The 16,446-nt window shown below is 39.6% G+C and overlaps 1 protein-coding gene across 1 annotated transcript in view; it reads left to right on the forward strand.

Annotated features, from left to right (window-relative positions):
• Positions 1-16,446, forward strand: part of PGM2 (phosphoglucomutase 2) — a 40,564-nt gene that overhangs the window by 18,593 nt on the left and 5,525 nt on the right. The window contains exons 4-13 of the mRNA XM_058546870.1: positions 689-773; positions 2,443-2,526; positions 2,656-2,849; positions 6,452-6,641; positions 7,365-7,462; positions 8,915-9,095; positions 9,186-9,279; positions 10,558-10,687; positions 11,675-11,864; positions 15,623-15,756. Of these exons, the coding sequence (XP_058402853.1) occupies positions 689-773; positions 2,443-2,526; positions 2,656-2,849; positions 6,452-6,641; positions 7,365-7,462; positions 8,915-9,095; positions 9,186-9,279; positions 10,558-10,687; positions 11,675-11,864; positions 15,623-15,756 (1,380 nt within the window). The remainder of the gene's footprint in view (positions 1-688; positions 774-2,442; positions 2,527-2,655; positions 2,850-6,451; positions 6,642-7,364; positions 7,463-8,914; positions 9,096-9,185; positions 9,280-10,557; positions 10,688-11,674; positions 11,865-15,622; positions 15,757-16,446) is intronic.

Consider the following 16,446-nt stretch of genomic DNA (forward strand, 5'->3'; position numbering starts at 1 on the left):
TGGCTCAGCTGCTAAGTGGCTGTTGGACATGGGACAAGTTGTCTGGCCTTTCTTGACTTTAAAACATTTCTGTAAAACAAAGACATGGAATGAGATGACTCCTAAGGTTCCTCCAGCTTTAATGTTCTATGCTGAAGGAAGTATAATAAACATTTTTATTGATCAGGCTGCTATATTCAACCTAAAGTAGTCAGAATGGATAAAGAAGATGTGGTGTATATATATAATGGAATACTACTCAGCCATAAAAAAAGAAAAAATCGTCCCATTTGTGACAACATGGATGGACCTTGAGGGTATTATGCTAAGCGAAATAAGTTAGAGAAAGACAAACACTGTATGATTTCACTTGTATGTGGAAGATAAACAAACACATGGATAAAGAGAACAGATCAGTGGTTACTAGAGGAGGGGGGTGGGGGGAGGGTGAAAGGGGTAAAGGGGCACATATGTATTGTAATGGATGAAAACTGGACTGTTGATGGTGGACACGATGCAGTCTATACAGAAACTGAAATATAATAATGTACACCTGAAATTTACACAATATCATAAGCCAATATGACCTTAATAAAACAATTAAAATTTAAAAAAAGTAGTAATCAGGCATTCATTTCCTTCTTTACTGTCACCCACAGTCCTGACAACTCTTCTCTCCTTTTCTCCCCCTGTCACAATGCATTTCCAGATTTGCCCGACTTGCTGCAACCACGTTTATCAGTCAGGGGATTCCTGTGTACCTGTTTTCTGATATAACCCCAACCCCCTTTGTGGTAAGTAACCGTTTCCTTTTATAATTTCCTGTCACGGGATCAGGGATGGGACATGGCTGAATTTTCCAGTCTTGAGTGCTGTTGGGATCGGGTATTTGAATGACAGAAGAGCTCCTTGGCATTTATTGGGCATTCTCTCTCCTTTCCAGAATTATTTCTCTCACCTCCTACTCATATTTCTTTGGTATTCAACTTTAGATTCATCAGAATTGATTATTTTTAAGTGCAGTTTTCCTTTCGCTTGCATTTGAAGGAAACTTTAGCTAGTTAGCAAAATGTCTTTTGATTTTTCATTTGGTTTGTAGCTCTTTTTCCCAGCTATCACAGTTAGGAAACTTCTTGGGTCTAAATCTGAACTCACCTCAAACCATGTCTAATCATGAATATTTTTGACAAGTTGGAGCACCAGCTTTTTATACAAGTGTTTCGTTCTAAATACTATTCATGACCAGTACAAGAAGTGTGCTTGGCATGTTTGGGTAAGATTTTTATCAAGTCCTTTATGTAGCAGAATCTAAAGAAAAGGACGGTAGAGACTGTGACAGCTGTTGCTTTGAAATAGATAGAACTTTTAAGAGTGAGGCCAGATGCTAAGAATATATGTGTTTAGAAATTAAGCCAAAAACATGATTCGAACACAGTTGCTTGCATCACATAGAAGTGAGAGTGTGTGGATACAGGAGGGGAAGCGCCTCTGGCTTTGTGTTTATGTCTCTGGTGCTCTGACAGGTAGCTGCAACGCCTCCTAGACTGTAAATAACTCAGTAGGCACTCAAAGTCACATCCAAATGTAGTTCAGCTTTCATTGTTTGGTGGAAAAATTGCAATGAGTTCAAGCTTCCATGGTTTTCTCTACTATATAGATGACACCAGCTGTTATTTTTATATCAGACTTGAACTAAATGAGCGTCCCATGATCATTTTCGCACACCATGGAGTGCTTCTCCCCTTGTCTTTGCTCCAGGACACCTGAGGGACGTGAGATGACTCCTAAGGGGAAAAATGACCACAGTGATTCTTGGCTTGAGGGTGGATGGGGACAGAATCTCAGGTTGCCCGTGCAGGGTAAATTTCATATGCAGCCGTATGCGGGATAGGCCTACCCTCTCCCCATTTTGAGAAGCAGTCTTGTAAAGATGGGAGCTAAGGAGAAATACAAGAGAGGGATATTGATCCTCGAGTGGGAGATGAATGAGCAAGCTGTAAGAGCACTCTCCATTTCTTCAACATTTCCCTCAACCTTCTTGAAAACAAATAAGGAGAAAGAGGAGGAAAAAAGGAAGCAGTGGGAGGGAATAAACGGAATCCGTAGGGTCGTGTCCCAAGCAGAGGCTGCAAAGAATGTGAAGTGGAGGATTAGACCATCTCTTAGTTTGGAGACTTTTCTAGCTCTACCAAGTAGAAGGCCAGAATGAGAAGAAGGCACCTCAGAAAATACTCGCCTTTCTTATTAAGGAACACATCCCAGAAATTTGACCAGTGAGTGAGTTCTAAGGGTAATCAGAGTATACTGGTTGGGTATGGCACAAAAATATTGAGTGACACATTATGCTAATTCTATATTAGGTTTATCAAAAGAGAACAAGTTGGTACAAACAATATACAACAGACATTTTAAGTATGTCTAATTTTTTGTTTAAAACTGTTCTTGTTTCCTGCTATGTTACAGCCGTATACAGTGTCGCATTTGAAACTTTGTGCTGGAATCATGGTAACTGCCTCTCACAATCCGAAGGAGGATAATGGTTATAAGGTACTTTTGTTTTTCAGTCCACATATATGTCCTTCTGTAGAATCCTGAGCCTTTACTGGTTGGGAGCATAGGGAACGGATGCTTTTCCATTAACCCTAAAGCTTCTGGATATGTTTCCGCGTTCTCCAGGTCTATTGGGATAACGGAGCTCAAATCATCTCTCCTCATGATAGAGAGATTTCTCAAGCTATTGAAGAAAATCTAGAGCCATGGCCTCAAGCTTGGGATGATTCTTTAATTAATGGCAGTCCACTTCTTCACGACCCAAGTGCTTCCATCAATAAGGACTACTTTGAAGACCTTAAAAAATACTGTTTTCACAGGTAAATGGATTGTAAACTCACTCCAGGTGAGTTAAATTAACGTGATTCAGCCAGATTCTATCAGTTTTCATTAAATGTTTCTCTTCAATTGGTACGTATACTGTAGCTGCATCTGATTTTGGAGGCTGTGGATCAGATTTTGGCAAGTTTTTTTAAAAGGACAGATAATAAATATTTTTGGCTTTGTGAGCTGTACAAACTACTTCTCAGTTACCCAACTCTACTGTTGTAGTAGGAAAGCAGCCATAGATGATACGGAAATGAATGAGCACAAACGTAGCTGTGTTCAAAAAAAGTTTTCTTTACAAAAGCAAGTGGCTGGCCCACAGGCCATAGTTTGCTGACCTCTGTGGTAGATTCGTATATATATATATATATATACGTATATATATATATATATATATATCAGTGTGTGTGTATATGTGTATAGATATGTAAAAAGATAGGCTGAAAGATGTTGAATAGGAAACACTGACATTTTTTATCTTTACAGAAATTATCTGTGTGTATGCAAACTTATATATATGCATAATATATTTGAAAACCATACACAGGAATATAGTGTGCATGTAGTTTGTTCTCTGCCTTTTTCTTCCTCTTAATTTGTCATGGATCCCTTCTATGTTAGCCCCTACTCTTTTGTTTTAATGGCTGTTGTACCCATTTATTTGTGATACAGACTCAATACTCAGTCAGGTAAGAGGCAGATTAGCTGAGTGACAGTGTTGTTCTTCCCTGGTGTGCTACAGGTCCCACCATGCTTGATTGTCCCCAGCAAGAAACCATTGATTTTAAAGAAGTGGGGGCCGGCCCGGTGGCTTAGTGGTTAAGTACACGCGCTCCGCTACTGGCGGCCCGGGTTCGGATCCCGGGCGTGCACCGACGCGCCGCTTCTCCGGCCATGCTGAGGCCACGTCCCACATACAGCAACTAGAAGGATGTGCAACTATGACATACAACTATCTACTGGGGCTTTGGGGGAAAAAAAGGAGGATTGGCAATAGATGTTAGTGCAGAGCCGGTCTTCCTCAGCAAAAAGAGAAGGATTAGCACAGATGTTAGCTCAGGGTTGATCTTCCTCACAAAAACAGAAAAAAAATCAATAAATAAAGAAGCAGAATTTCTAGGTTGTCTCTAACATTGTATTTGTTGGACCACCTGGGAGTGGAGGCTCCCGTGTAGAATGTGGAACCCCAGTTATGTCTGAAGGGAGCGGCCGTATAGCTGGGTGTTACCATGTGCAAATGTTTGTCCAGAGTTGCCAAATCATCTGATCTTTTCTCCCTAAGGGACACTAGAAACTTAAATTTTCTATGTGAAATCTCCTAATTTTTAAATGTGGGGACCATTTTTTAAATGGTGGATAATCCAAATAAAACATATCTTGAGCCATCCTTCCATCCCTCTGATTGAACTTCACAAACACTAAAGGGCTCCGATTTTCTGCTACTGCAAGGAGCACTGGAATCAACACCCTTGAGCACAGTTCCTCGAGTCCTTGTGTGTGTGTGTGCATGTGCATCCTTAGGTACATTTCTGGCATCAGAATTGTATATGCATTTACAAAGTTGATAATGGTTAACAAATGGCTCTATAAAAATGGTACACTAATTGGTGCTCCCACCAATGGTATATGATCCACACACTCTTACCTACACTATGTTATGAAATTTCTCCTTTTTCCCGATTTGCTAGATGAAAGTAGTATCTCACTTTATGTGCATTCTTTAATTATAAATAACCTATATTTCGTATTTAACCTATATTTTTCTATGTATTTGTTCATCTTTTGCATTTGTAAAACCTCTTTGCTTATATAGAAAACTTGTCTTCATTTACTTCAAATATTATTTTCCCCTCTGTTGTTACCTTTGGACTATTTCATTGACTCTTTGCTGAACTTTGGTAAAAATTTGATGTTTATCTGTTTTTTAATTTATGACTTCTGGGTTTTGTGTCATACTTAGGAAGATTTTCTTTACAACCAGATGATTTAAAAAAAAAAAACCTTGTTTTTTCCTAGGACTTGCATGCTTACATTTTGTGATGTTTCAATCTTTTGAGTCATTGCTGGTTTTTAATTTTGTATGAAGTATGAAGTAGGAAAGTAGATTAGGTTTTTTCTAAAAGGTTTGCAGTTGTACCAACACATTAAATTGAAGGATCTTTCCATGACTAATTGGTAATATCACCTTTACCAAACAATTTCTAATACTAATTGAGTGCTTATTATATATCAGATAACTGCTGTCTGCCCTTCACTTGTACTAGTTAATTTAATCTCATTTTAATCCTTGCAGTAATGCTAAGGGTAGGTTCTGGTGTATTGCCATTTTATAGATGAGAAAACTGGGACACAGAGAGTTTAAGTAAATAACCAACAGTCACACAGCTTGTAAGTGGCAGAGCTCTAGGATTTAAATTCTGAATCTGTCTCCAAAGCATGTTAACCTCTAAGACTTACTGCTTCTCATATATATTTCCCATTTCAAATTGGACCAGCTTCTGGCCTCTATTCTGTTCCTTTAATCTGCCTTTTTATATCTAGGACCAAACTCTTTTAATTGCTATAGCTTTATAATTCATTTTAATATCTGAGAACTTTGTCTCCAAATTCTCACTAATCCTTTTTTTTTAAGATTTTATTTATTTATTTATTTTCCCCCCAAAGCCCCAGTAGATAGTTGTATGTCATAGCTGCACATCCTTCTAGTTGCTGTACGTGAGACGCGGCCTCAGCATAGCGGGAGAAGCGGTGCATCGGTGCAGGCCCGGGATCCGAACCCGGGCCGCCAGCAGCGGAGCGTGCGCACCCAACCGCTAAGCCACAGGGCCGGCCCGTGTTCTCACTAATCTTGCACATTTATTTTTCCAGATGCATTTTATTTCGAGGGTATGCTCATTTTAAACCAGTGTTCTCTTAGAGAAGACTTTGTTCATTTATTCAATAACCTAAGATTCTAGCAATCAGAGCAGTGGAACTTTTTAAAGCCTGTGTTTACCTTTCTATAACTTCTACTGTTAATTTTGATGTCTATTCTTATTCTATATTAAGTCCCTAGATTGGGGCCCTTTGCCAAACAGAATTGTTACTTGGTAAAGTAAATGTTTTATTTTTTATACATTGATATCTGGGAGGTTTCATCACGTTATGTTAAAATGGACATTTTGAAAATCATTTTTGAAGTTAGTAGAGAGGACTTGGAGCCCCGGAGCTGGCACTGCCGTGGGCGGGTACCACCTGGGCCAGCTGTGAGACTCTCCTGGAACCTGAGCCCGGGCTTCTTGTTCTCATCCCACACTAGGTTTGAAAGCTGTAGCATAAAACAAAATCTGAAAGTAATCAGATTTGTTGAAAATAACTGCAGAGGAAAATTTTAAACTTGAATGTGTTGGGGGAAGGGTATGTATTAAGAGAGAGTGGATGTTTCATTTCATTTTTTTTTGATAGGATTAGAAAAATATTCAATTGTCTTATACATTCTTATTACATTGATTTCTTACATTCTTAGGAATCTGGTTCCTTGGTATTTTTCAAACCTTCCAGTTTTAAGAGCCACATTTGTTTATTTTATCATTTTCCATGATGTGTCTGATTCTAGGGGTGTGAACAGGGAGACCAAGGTGAGGTTCGTGCACACCTCTGTCCATGGCGTGGGCCACAACTTTGTGCAGTCGGCTTTTAGGACTTTTGACTTGGTTCCTCCCGAGGCTGTTCCCGAACAGAAAGATCCCGATCCAGAGTTCCCAACAGTGAAATACCCGAATCCCGAGGAGGGTAAAGGTGTCTTGGTAACCAAATATTTTTTATTATAAAATTTACCTTTTATATTCAAAACTATTACTGTGAAGTAAAACAAGTTTTTATGTGTTTTCGTTGTGCTGAACAAAAAAATAATTTCATCATTGGAAATACTTGTATTTATTAGTTATCTATTTCTTAAAGGGAACTTTCAAATTAGATGTCTTAGCCTCAGGATGTGAGACCTGAAATCTAAATATGTTTTAAATTTAATTAATTAAATTTGTTTTAAATTTAATTTACTACTGTGCTTTCTTAATGCCAAAAAGAACCAGTAATAGAATGGAGGTTTACACATGATTTTTATTCCTTAATTGTTATTTTTCTGATATGAAGAAGTGTATTTAAATTATGCTTCCTTTAACATTTTTATAGGTTAGAGTAACAATTATATTCAGGGAGTCGGTTTATTTTGGTTTGTTTGTGAGGTTGATCACAGGGCGAGGCCTGGAAATACTAGTCCAGCCACACACGCGCTATCAGATGTGGGGCGAATCCCCGGGCGAGGTATGGCTCGTGTGTTGATGCTCACATTATCTGACCTCTGGTTTAGGAAGTAATACGTGATTAGCCAAGACCAGCTCCAGAAATAAAATTCAGCCTTAGTTTGGAGAAAGTCCTCTTTTAGTTCTTAAATAACTGAATGCTTTTAAAGACTGAACTATACTCAGTTCTTGATTGAAGTAATCCTTTCTTTTCTGACTCTTTTTCAGACTTTATCTTTTGCTTTGGCTGACAAAACCAAGGCCAAAATCATTTTAGCCAATGACCCAGATGCTGATAGACTTGCTGTGGCAGAGAAACAAGACAGGTACAATTAATTGTGATTATCTATCTAATAGAAAATATAAAAGGTGATATCTTGGGCAGTAAAATGTCCCTGGGGAGACTGGACGTATTTGGAAATATTTTCCATTTATTTTGCAAATGATCATCTCACTGAACCATAGAGCAAGGTGCTGATGTGGGGGCCACACGATTGGCAGACATAGTGCAGAGTAACACAGCCTAGTATGTATTTGGAATTGAAATTACTATTTGTTATCTTCCCTCATTCTATCATTGGTTTTATTACAATTAATAACTCAATGCCTAATAAGGGCAAAGTACTTTGCTTGGTGCTGGCTTTGCAGTTCAGTGTTTGCTGAAGGGTTTCGTAAGGAGCTGGACTTTCAAGGAAATGTTGGATTTAGGTTTAGCAGACCAGAGAGGAATACCTGTGGGGTGCTGATGCAGTGTTTGAGACAAGTTTGACCGCAGAGTTTATACAGACGAGTAGTAAGTAAATTAGAAGGGAAGTGGGGAGCTGAAAGGTAGGCAAGGTCCAGGCAGTTTTGGGGTGTCAAACAGTATATGTGATGTTTTGGGGGCAATGGGGTGCTGCCAAAGGGTTAGCGTTTTAGATTATGATGAAACAGCTTCGATTATATATAAGTGTTTAGAAAATTAAACTCAGGCAATACAGGCTGAAATGTGAGATGTGCTTCTAGCCACCGGACTACAGAGAAGAACCTAAATCACACATCTATTCTTTGGTATCCTCACCATTTTAGCACCAAGCTCGATCTTAAAGAATGCCAAGTATTACCCTCTCAGAATCAGCAATACTAACCACACCGAAAATTGAGATATGCAAACTGTTACACTTGCGGGGATCATGCCAGCATATTTCTGTTATGTTTCAGACTAAGATAAGAGCATTATGTGTCATCACTGACATACTTATTTTATATGCTCTTCAAAGATAGGATGTTTGTGTAGACAAACTGGCTGAGACATGGTAGCTCTTAGATGTTTGTGAAGTGGCAGTCACATTTCTGGCCCGTTATTTAAACAAGAATAAGAACAGTCTTGGGCCGGCCTAGCGGTTAAGTGTGCGTGCTCAGCTACTGGCGGCCCGGGTTCGGATCCCGGGTGTGCACCGACGCACCGCTTCTCTGGCCATGCTGAGGCCGCGTCCCACATACAGCAACTAGAAAGATGTGCAACTATGACATAACTATCCACTGGGGCTTTGGGGAAAAATAAAAGGAGGAGGATTGGCAATAGATGTTAGCTCAGAGCCGGTCTTCCTCAGCAAAAAGAGGAGGATTAGCATGGATGTTAGCTCAGGGCTGATCTTCCTCACAAAAAAAAAAAAAAAGAATAAGAACAGTCTTGCAGAAACTGCTGTGAGCCTTGTTTGGCTTAATCGTCCTGTCCCAGTGACTCCCAGTGTGTTGCTTAAGATCACTGCCACGAATGGGTTGTTTTTTTCTTTCAGTGGTGAATGGAGAGTGTTTTCAGGCAATGAGCTGGGGGCACTCTTGGGCTGGTGGCTCTTTACTTCTTGGAAAGAAAAGAACCAAGATCACAGCACCCTCAAAGACGTGTACATGTTGTCCAGCACGGTCTCCTCCAAAATCTTGCGGGCCATTGCCTTAAAGGAGGGTTTCCACTTTGAGGTAAGGTGTTTGCGGGACATGCTCTTTTTCCTTTCTTTTGCTGTGTAGAAAGTCTAAGGCATTTCTTTCTCTTTTGGATTATCTCTTTAGGAAACATTAACTGGCTTTAAGTGGATGGGAAACCGAGCCAAACAGCTAATAGACCAGGGGAAAAATGTCTTATTTGCATTTGAAGAAGCCATCGGTAAGAAGTGATAATGAGGATCATAGAATCAGTTAGTATATAGAATGCAAATAAATGGGAAAAGATTTGGGATTGGATTTGGGTCCGAAAGATTAACAGTGAAACAGGAGCGCAGTTTGCTTTGCTTCGGTGATGCTTAAAGAGCCCTGAACTGTCCTACCCCAAAACTGGCATCTCACACTTTTTTTCAAGTAAAAAGAATCTCTCACAAAGAACCAAGCCATTAATGTAAGAAAGTGAATCCTCTCCCCGGATGACTGAACACAGCGGTGTTCTGCATGTGGCTGCTGGTAGCTTAGGCATCCACATATTTGGGGAGTTGTGATATTTCCTCAGCTGTGGTGTTGACATCCAGGCCTAATATAGTCAACCCGCCTCCGAAAGAGCTCCGCGGAGGTCCGTCCAGAGGAAAGCAGAAGGCACAGTTGTGGGCTTTCATCGAAGTGGACTGTCACCTGGAAGGACAACCTCAAGTCCAGCCAGGACGACTGAAAACACTTGTCTTAAGTTGTCAATATAAATGAGCAGAAAGGAGAGCTGGCTATTGAAACTTGAAATTCACATGTTTTGCCAGGGATATTTTAGCTCTTAGTTTAGTAAAAGCTATTCTACATTGTGCTTATTATGTAATATATATTCTTCTGACATCTGTATTTGCCCTGCAGCACTGACACATGCACATCGTTTAACTGATTAATTGAATGAAGTATAATAGCTCAGCTTTTGTTGTCAAAATTGGAGTCTTGTCTTTCTATAGCTTTTTATTTAAAACATTTTTTTCTTATTTTTTTCACCAGATATTTATTGCGTATCAATTACGTAGAGACTCTGAAAGAGATGAATGAGACTGACCTTAGCTTACCGCCGTTTACATAGATCTAGTTAAGTAACCACACAAAAGATTATAGGCCAGGTGTCAAGATGAAAAATGAACTCACAAGAACTGTAGGGATTCAGAGAAGACAGAATAAACATTGACTAGAACAATTGGAAACAGTTTCATGCAAGCTGGAGGGATCGGGGCTGGACCTAGGGAATGAGCATGATTTTCAGGAGGGAGAACCTCCTTACAGGTTATTCAACAAATAATGCTTGAAGGCCTGCTGTGCACTAGGCACTGGGCTAGATTCTTAAATGTAACGGTGGGAAATGAGAAGCATCCACGTACTCATACCATACAACCTGGTACGCGATAGGCAGGATGCATTTAGATATGTGCACACAATGTTGTAAAGGAATCCACTCCCAAGGGTGTATGTCTGACACGTGTTTTTGCAGGATATATGTGCTGCCCTTTTGTCCTGGACAAAGATGGCATCAGTGCCGCTGTCATAAGCGCAGAGTTGGCTAGCTTTCTAGCAACCAAGAATTTGTCTCTGTCTCAGCAGCTAAAGGCCATCTATGTTGAGTAAGTTTCTATTGACTCTATTTAATTGAAGTAATTTTTTAATTAGTTTCAGGTGTACAACATTAACGATTCAATATATGTATATATTGTGAAATGATCACCACAATAAGTCTAGTTAACATGCATCACCAACATAGTGATATTGTTAAATGTTTTATGTTCTTGTGCATGAAATACTAATATGCTTTCTGATGCTCTTACTTTAGCTATGAATTCTGTTTTTTATGAAAACTAAATAAGAGATCACTTTTTCCTTTTGATACTTAATCACTTAGTAGTGTTACCATTCATGATTGCATTAATCCTTAACAAATGAGAACATTAGTCACAGAAATGGTTAACCGAAGAATGTGATTTTAAGTGTCCGAGGTCAAAAAAGGTTAAGTGTGTTCATGAAACATCTGTCTTCATAGTCATTACTCAACTCTGCCTTTGTACTGCAAAAGCAGCCAGAGACAGTACATAATGTAATGGGTGTGGTGTGGCTGTGTTCCAATAAATCTTCTACCTACAAATACAGGCTGAAGGCCAGGCAGCAGTTTGGTGATCCCTGGGGTGGCTTGTTGTGCCTCTTTTTTATGCTAAATTACTCCTTTGAAGCTAGTCATGGTTATTTGTTTCATTTAGTTTAGAATATACTGGTTGATACATATTCTGTGTACACTATGTGGAATTATTTTTTCCTCATTTTGTATGTATTTGTTTTTTTATTGAGATATAATTTCCATATAACATTATATTAGTTTCAGATGTACAACATAATGATTTGATATTTGTATATATTGCAGATTGATCACCACAGTAAGTCTAGTTAACATCCATCACCACACATAGTTGGCAAATTTTTTTTCTTGTGTTGAGAACTTTTAAGATCTACTCTCTTAGCATCTTTCAGATATGCAGTACAGTATTATTAACTATAGTCACCGTGCTGTATATTATATCCCCATGACTTAGTTATTTTATTATTTGTATTTCTTTTGATAGGTATGGGTACCATATCACCAAAGCTTCATATTTTATCTGCCATGATCCAGACACCATTAAAAATTTGTTTGAAAACCTTAGAAACTACGATGGGAAGAATAATTATCCAAAAACTTGTGGCAAATTTGCAATTTCTGGCATTAGGGACCTTACCACTGGCTATGATGATAGCCAGCCTGATAAAAAAGCTGTAAGTAATGTCTACTTTTGTCAAACTCTTCTCTATTTACCATCTATTATACTTTGAATAGCTTAACTTATTAATCATATAATTAATTGAAGCTGATTTTAGGCATTTAGGCTTTATTGTAAATTAGCTCTAAAAAGACATAGAAAGTTGAAAATCATGGGCTAGAACTAAAAATGTTCTCAGTAGTCATCTAAGCCAGTGCTGTCATTTAATGCATAAGGACATCAATACTCAGAAGCGCAGGATCTGCATGCAGTCACGTAGCTAGTTGGAGACGGTCAGGGTAGAATTGGGTTCTTTGGACTCCGGATCCAGCTTTTCTTCTCTCAGCAGTTCTCAAACTTGCATCAGAATCACCTGGCCACCTGGTTAAAACACCAAGTGCTGCAGCCCACCCCTGGTGTTTCTGAGGGAGTAGGTCTGGGGTGGGGGCCAAAAATTTGCCTTTCTGACAAGTTCCCAGCTGCTGCTGCTGCTGCTGGTCCACAGTTTGAGAACCACTGTTTGCTTTCCAGCTAGTTTTACCCTATTCTCTGAATGTATGGGAGCTGTTAGCTGTAGAGCATGAGTTTGCTTTCTTCACACCATGTGGGTTCACCACTGGAGTCAAAAGAAGGCTCCAATATGGCAGAAGAGTATTGTTACCTATGGCAGGGGGTAGAGGAAGGAGAGTAAGAATCTCAATGTTAGACATTTTCTTGGATATGTACCTTTTTATATGTTTTTATTTAAATCTGCTTATAATATGTTTTTAAAAGACAAATTGTATTAAAAGAATTATGCTGAAACATGGCAGTTCTGATCCCTAGCATCTCATGACCATGTGCCAAGACAACCACCTTCCCTCTCAGTTGTCTCTCCTGGTACTTACCACCAGTTTTCTAAATAATATACTCTTGGTGATGTTTTGACTTATCGGTGTTAGGCTTTATTAATTTGCTATTATGGAGATAAGGATTTAGTTCTTACACGTCCCACATTCACTATTCCCCCTTCTCTCCTGGCCTCACAGTGCATTTATACACAACTTTTAGTGATATCAGATTCCGTGCTTGTATTATTATGACTAGTAGCTATTGTTTCCTGCTTAGCTAAGTTGTGTACTTTGATTAAGTCTCCCTAATTTGTATAAAGAATTATTTTCCTATAATTGTTACTTTGTTCTTTCTTTTGCTTGGATTTCTATGTAACTACCAGCAGTTCTTCCCACATCCTTCAAATACCTCTCAGTAGAGTTTTCCACATGGTCCAATGATTTGGCTATTCTATCAGTTCCACTTTGTTTCCAGTGGCCTCCCTCCTGGTCCCTCCATCCCGGCAGGGCTAGCTCCTCTCTGGCTTGGGTGCACAGCTGTTATCCCGGGAATGCCCTTCACCACTCACCAGAGTTGAGTCCCTTACTCCTACCCCATGACTTCCTCTTCTTATGTTTGTTTTCCTAAATCACACCCTCTAGTAGCTTCCTAAGAAAAGTGGCAGGTAAATTTTTGGAGGCATTTAGGTCTGAAAATGTCGTCTTCTGCCCTCACACTTTATTGACTCACAGTTTTAAAAGTGTTGCTCCATTATTGTTTAGCTTCCAGAGTTGCTGTTGAGCATCTAGTCATTCATTCATTCAGAAGCTAGTTGAGGCCTACTGTGTGCTGCATACAGGGATGTTGATGCCATACTCACTCAGTCCTTTCCTTGCAACTTGTTTTTTTCTCTATGGGAAGGTGTTAGGAACTTTCCGCTAAACTTTGGGTTCTATAATTTCGGTGATGTACCTTTAGTATGGGTCTCTTTTCATTCCTGTTTGTTGACACTTGGTGGGTCTTTGTTGGTCTGTGGAGTCAATTCTTTCAGTTCTGAGAAATTTTCTTGATTTTTGTATCAAAGGAGGGGGCTGGATGGTTATTTTTCAAATAACGTCTTCACCTGAATTTTCTGTGCTCTCCCTTTCTTGACGAGTTCTTAGTTAGATGTCGGCTTTCTAGGACCGATGCTCTGCTTTCCATGTTTCTTTCTTTCCTATTGTCTGTCTGTATCTTCTTGTCCTACTTTTGGGGAGATTTCCTCAACACTAATTTTCAGTGCTTCTGTTGACTATTTATTTCAGTTCTTATTCTCCAATTTATTAAAAATAACATCCTATTCTTGTTTCATGTAGATGAAATCTTAGTTCTCTTAAGGATATTAATTATAGCTTTTTAAAAATATAGATCTCGAGCCGGCCCCGTGGCTTAGCGGTTAAGTGCACGCGCTTCGCTACTGGCGGCCCGGGTTCGGATCCCGGGCGCGCACCAACGCACCGCTTCTCTGGCCATGCTGAGGCCGCATCCCACATACAGCAACTAGAAGGATGTGTAACTATGACATACAACTATCTACTGGGGCTTTGCGGAGAAAAAGGAGGAGGATTGGCAATAGATGTTAGCTCAGAGCCGGTCTTCCTCAGCAAAAAGAGGAGGATTAGCATGGATGTTAGCTCAGGGCTGATCTTCCTCACAAAAAAAATAAAAAAGAATTAAAAAAATATATATATAGATCTTTTTTCCTCTGTTTTGTCTTTATTTCTTCCAAGTTTTTTATTTCTTTCGGAATTTGTCTTTTATCTGATGTCTTTTCCCCAAAGGCTGGCCGTCCTTAATTGTCCTTTGGGCACTAAAAAGCTGGTTGGAAGCTCTGTGTACGTGCACAAGCCTTGTCAACTGACATCCTTCACTCCAGGGAGACCGGGTAGCAAATTAACGTTTATGTATAGGGGCCTCCATCTGGGAAGCCTAACTCCCACCCTGATCTCCCACCTGAGGGCTGTAAGTTGAGGTGCTGAGGCCCTGGAACAGTGGAGAGGTGTGAGAGGCATGAGAGGAGGAGTGTCAGCATTCAGTGCGGACTTTGACATACTCTCTGTTTTCATCATACCCAGCCATGCAACGGTGCCTCCTGTCCCCAACTCCTGAGTCTTTCTGGTTCGGTTATACCAGAGGATAAAACCGTCTCCTGACGAGGTGGTTGCCTGGCTGTGTGGGCAGAGGGTGAGGATCTGGGAGGGCCTGATAGCTCCTTTCAGATACTACCTTTGTCTCGCCCCTGCCCTTTGCGTTACCTGGTGCCTCCAGGAGGTGAGCTTTGCCAGGGTTCTGCTGAGCACCTTGACCGGTTCTTGTCTGTCCCCTGCAGACGCTCAGCTGCCATTCTTCTGGTTCCGTCAGATCAGTTTTGCTCCTCCGTCTGTTTTCTGGCTTCCAGGACTGGTTGGCAACCTCATCAACTGCTGTTTCCTCTTTTCTCCTTTGCCCTTGTGTTTTTTTGGGTTTTTTTTACATCTATCATTTTAGTGGAGTTTGGGGAGCAATCAGCTATGAATACATCTGCCAGAAGCTTTACCTAAAAAAAAAAAAAAAAGTCTCTTAATAGACTTTCCTTTGCAAAGTGAAATAAGGTCTAGTGTTATTGTGGGAGTTTTTTGTAATGAATTATTAATCATTTAAATCAATTTCTTGTGAATTTTAATAAAACTTTAGTAGCTTTAATTAACAGAACTAAGGAGGTAAAAAGCTAATGTACAAAGTTACTTAATTTTTTACAAATTACCTTATTATTATCATTTAGTATGTCATTCATATGGAGTACATTTTCTGATTTCCTCAAAAATGTTCTTCTTTTCTAACGAATATATTTGTTTGGCATTTATTTTCTTGCGTATCCGGGGGGAAATAGGCCAGAACTGTTTATGTTACTATTTAACTTTATAACATGTGTAAATTAATTCCTAGGTCCTCCCTACTAGTAAAAGCAGTCAAATGATCACCTTTACCTTTGCTAATGGAGGCGTGGCCACCATGCGGACCAGTGGAACAGAGCCCAAAATCAAGTACTATTCAGAACTGTGTGCCCCCCCTGGAAATAGGTATGATATGGATGGCAGCTGCTGTGATTTTTGTTCCCCAGACTTCCTAATTGGTTCTATTCAAATGCTAAGTAAAACATTTCATCTTCCCAATATGTAGTTTAATTAGGAAGGTTGTTTCGGAACCTGCAGCAATATTGTGACAGTAAGAGCTGATTGAAGGGCGCAGGGACAAGAGTGCTTGTTTCCTACTTTATTACTTACTTCTTTCCTTACTTCCTTTGCATGGGAAAATTTGATTTCTGATTTCAGTAAGAGTAATTAAGTTTCCTTTTTCTGGTACTTTTTATTTGAGGCTAGGACCAATGAGTTTTTCTCTTTTTCTCCATGTCTCTGATACAATAAGTTAAAATCCATTGCACACGCATTCAGCGAATATCTCTGAGCACCTATTGTGCGTAAGTCTGTGCTGGGTTCTGGGAGGGAGAAAGAGCCCTATCAGAAAGAGTCCTTGGCGCCAAAGAACTGATGGTCTGGTAACTTCCAGGTCATGCTTTTGTGACCGTGGTAAAGGGTTGAAGTTGGTCACTTTCCAACAACTGTAACATTTTAAAATTTAATAACCATGGTACGTGTAGTTCACACGTGTAAATGTGATATTGCATACCTATTTAACACTCAGTTAACTACCACTCCCTATTCAGAATACAGTTAAGAATCAGGAAATATTTCTTTAAAAGGTGGATTAAA

The sequence above is a fragment of the Diceros bicornis genome, chromosome 8 (assembly GCF_020826845.1).
Source record: "Diceros bicornis minor isolate mBicDic1 chromosome 8, mDicBic1.mat.cur, whole genome shotgun sequence".
In the NCBI taxonomy this organism is placed as follows: domain Eukaryota; kingdom Metazoa; phylum Chordata; class Mammalia; order Perissodactyla; family Rhinocerotidae; genus Diceros; species Diceros bicornis.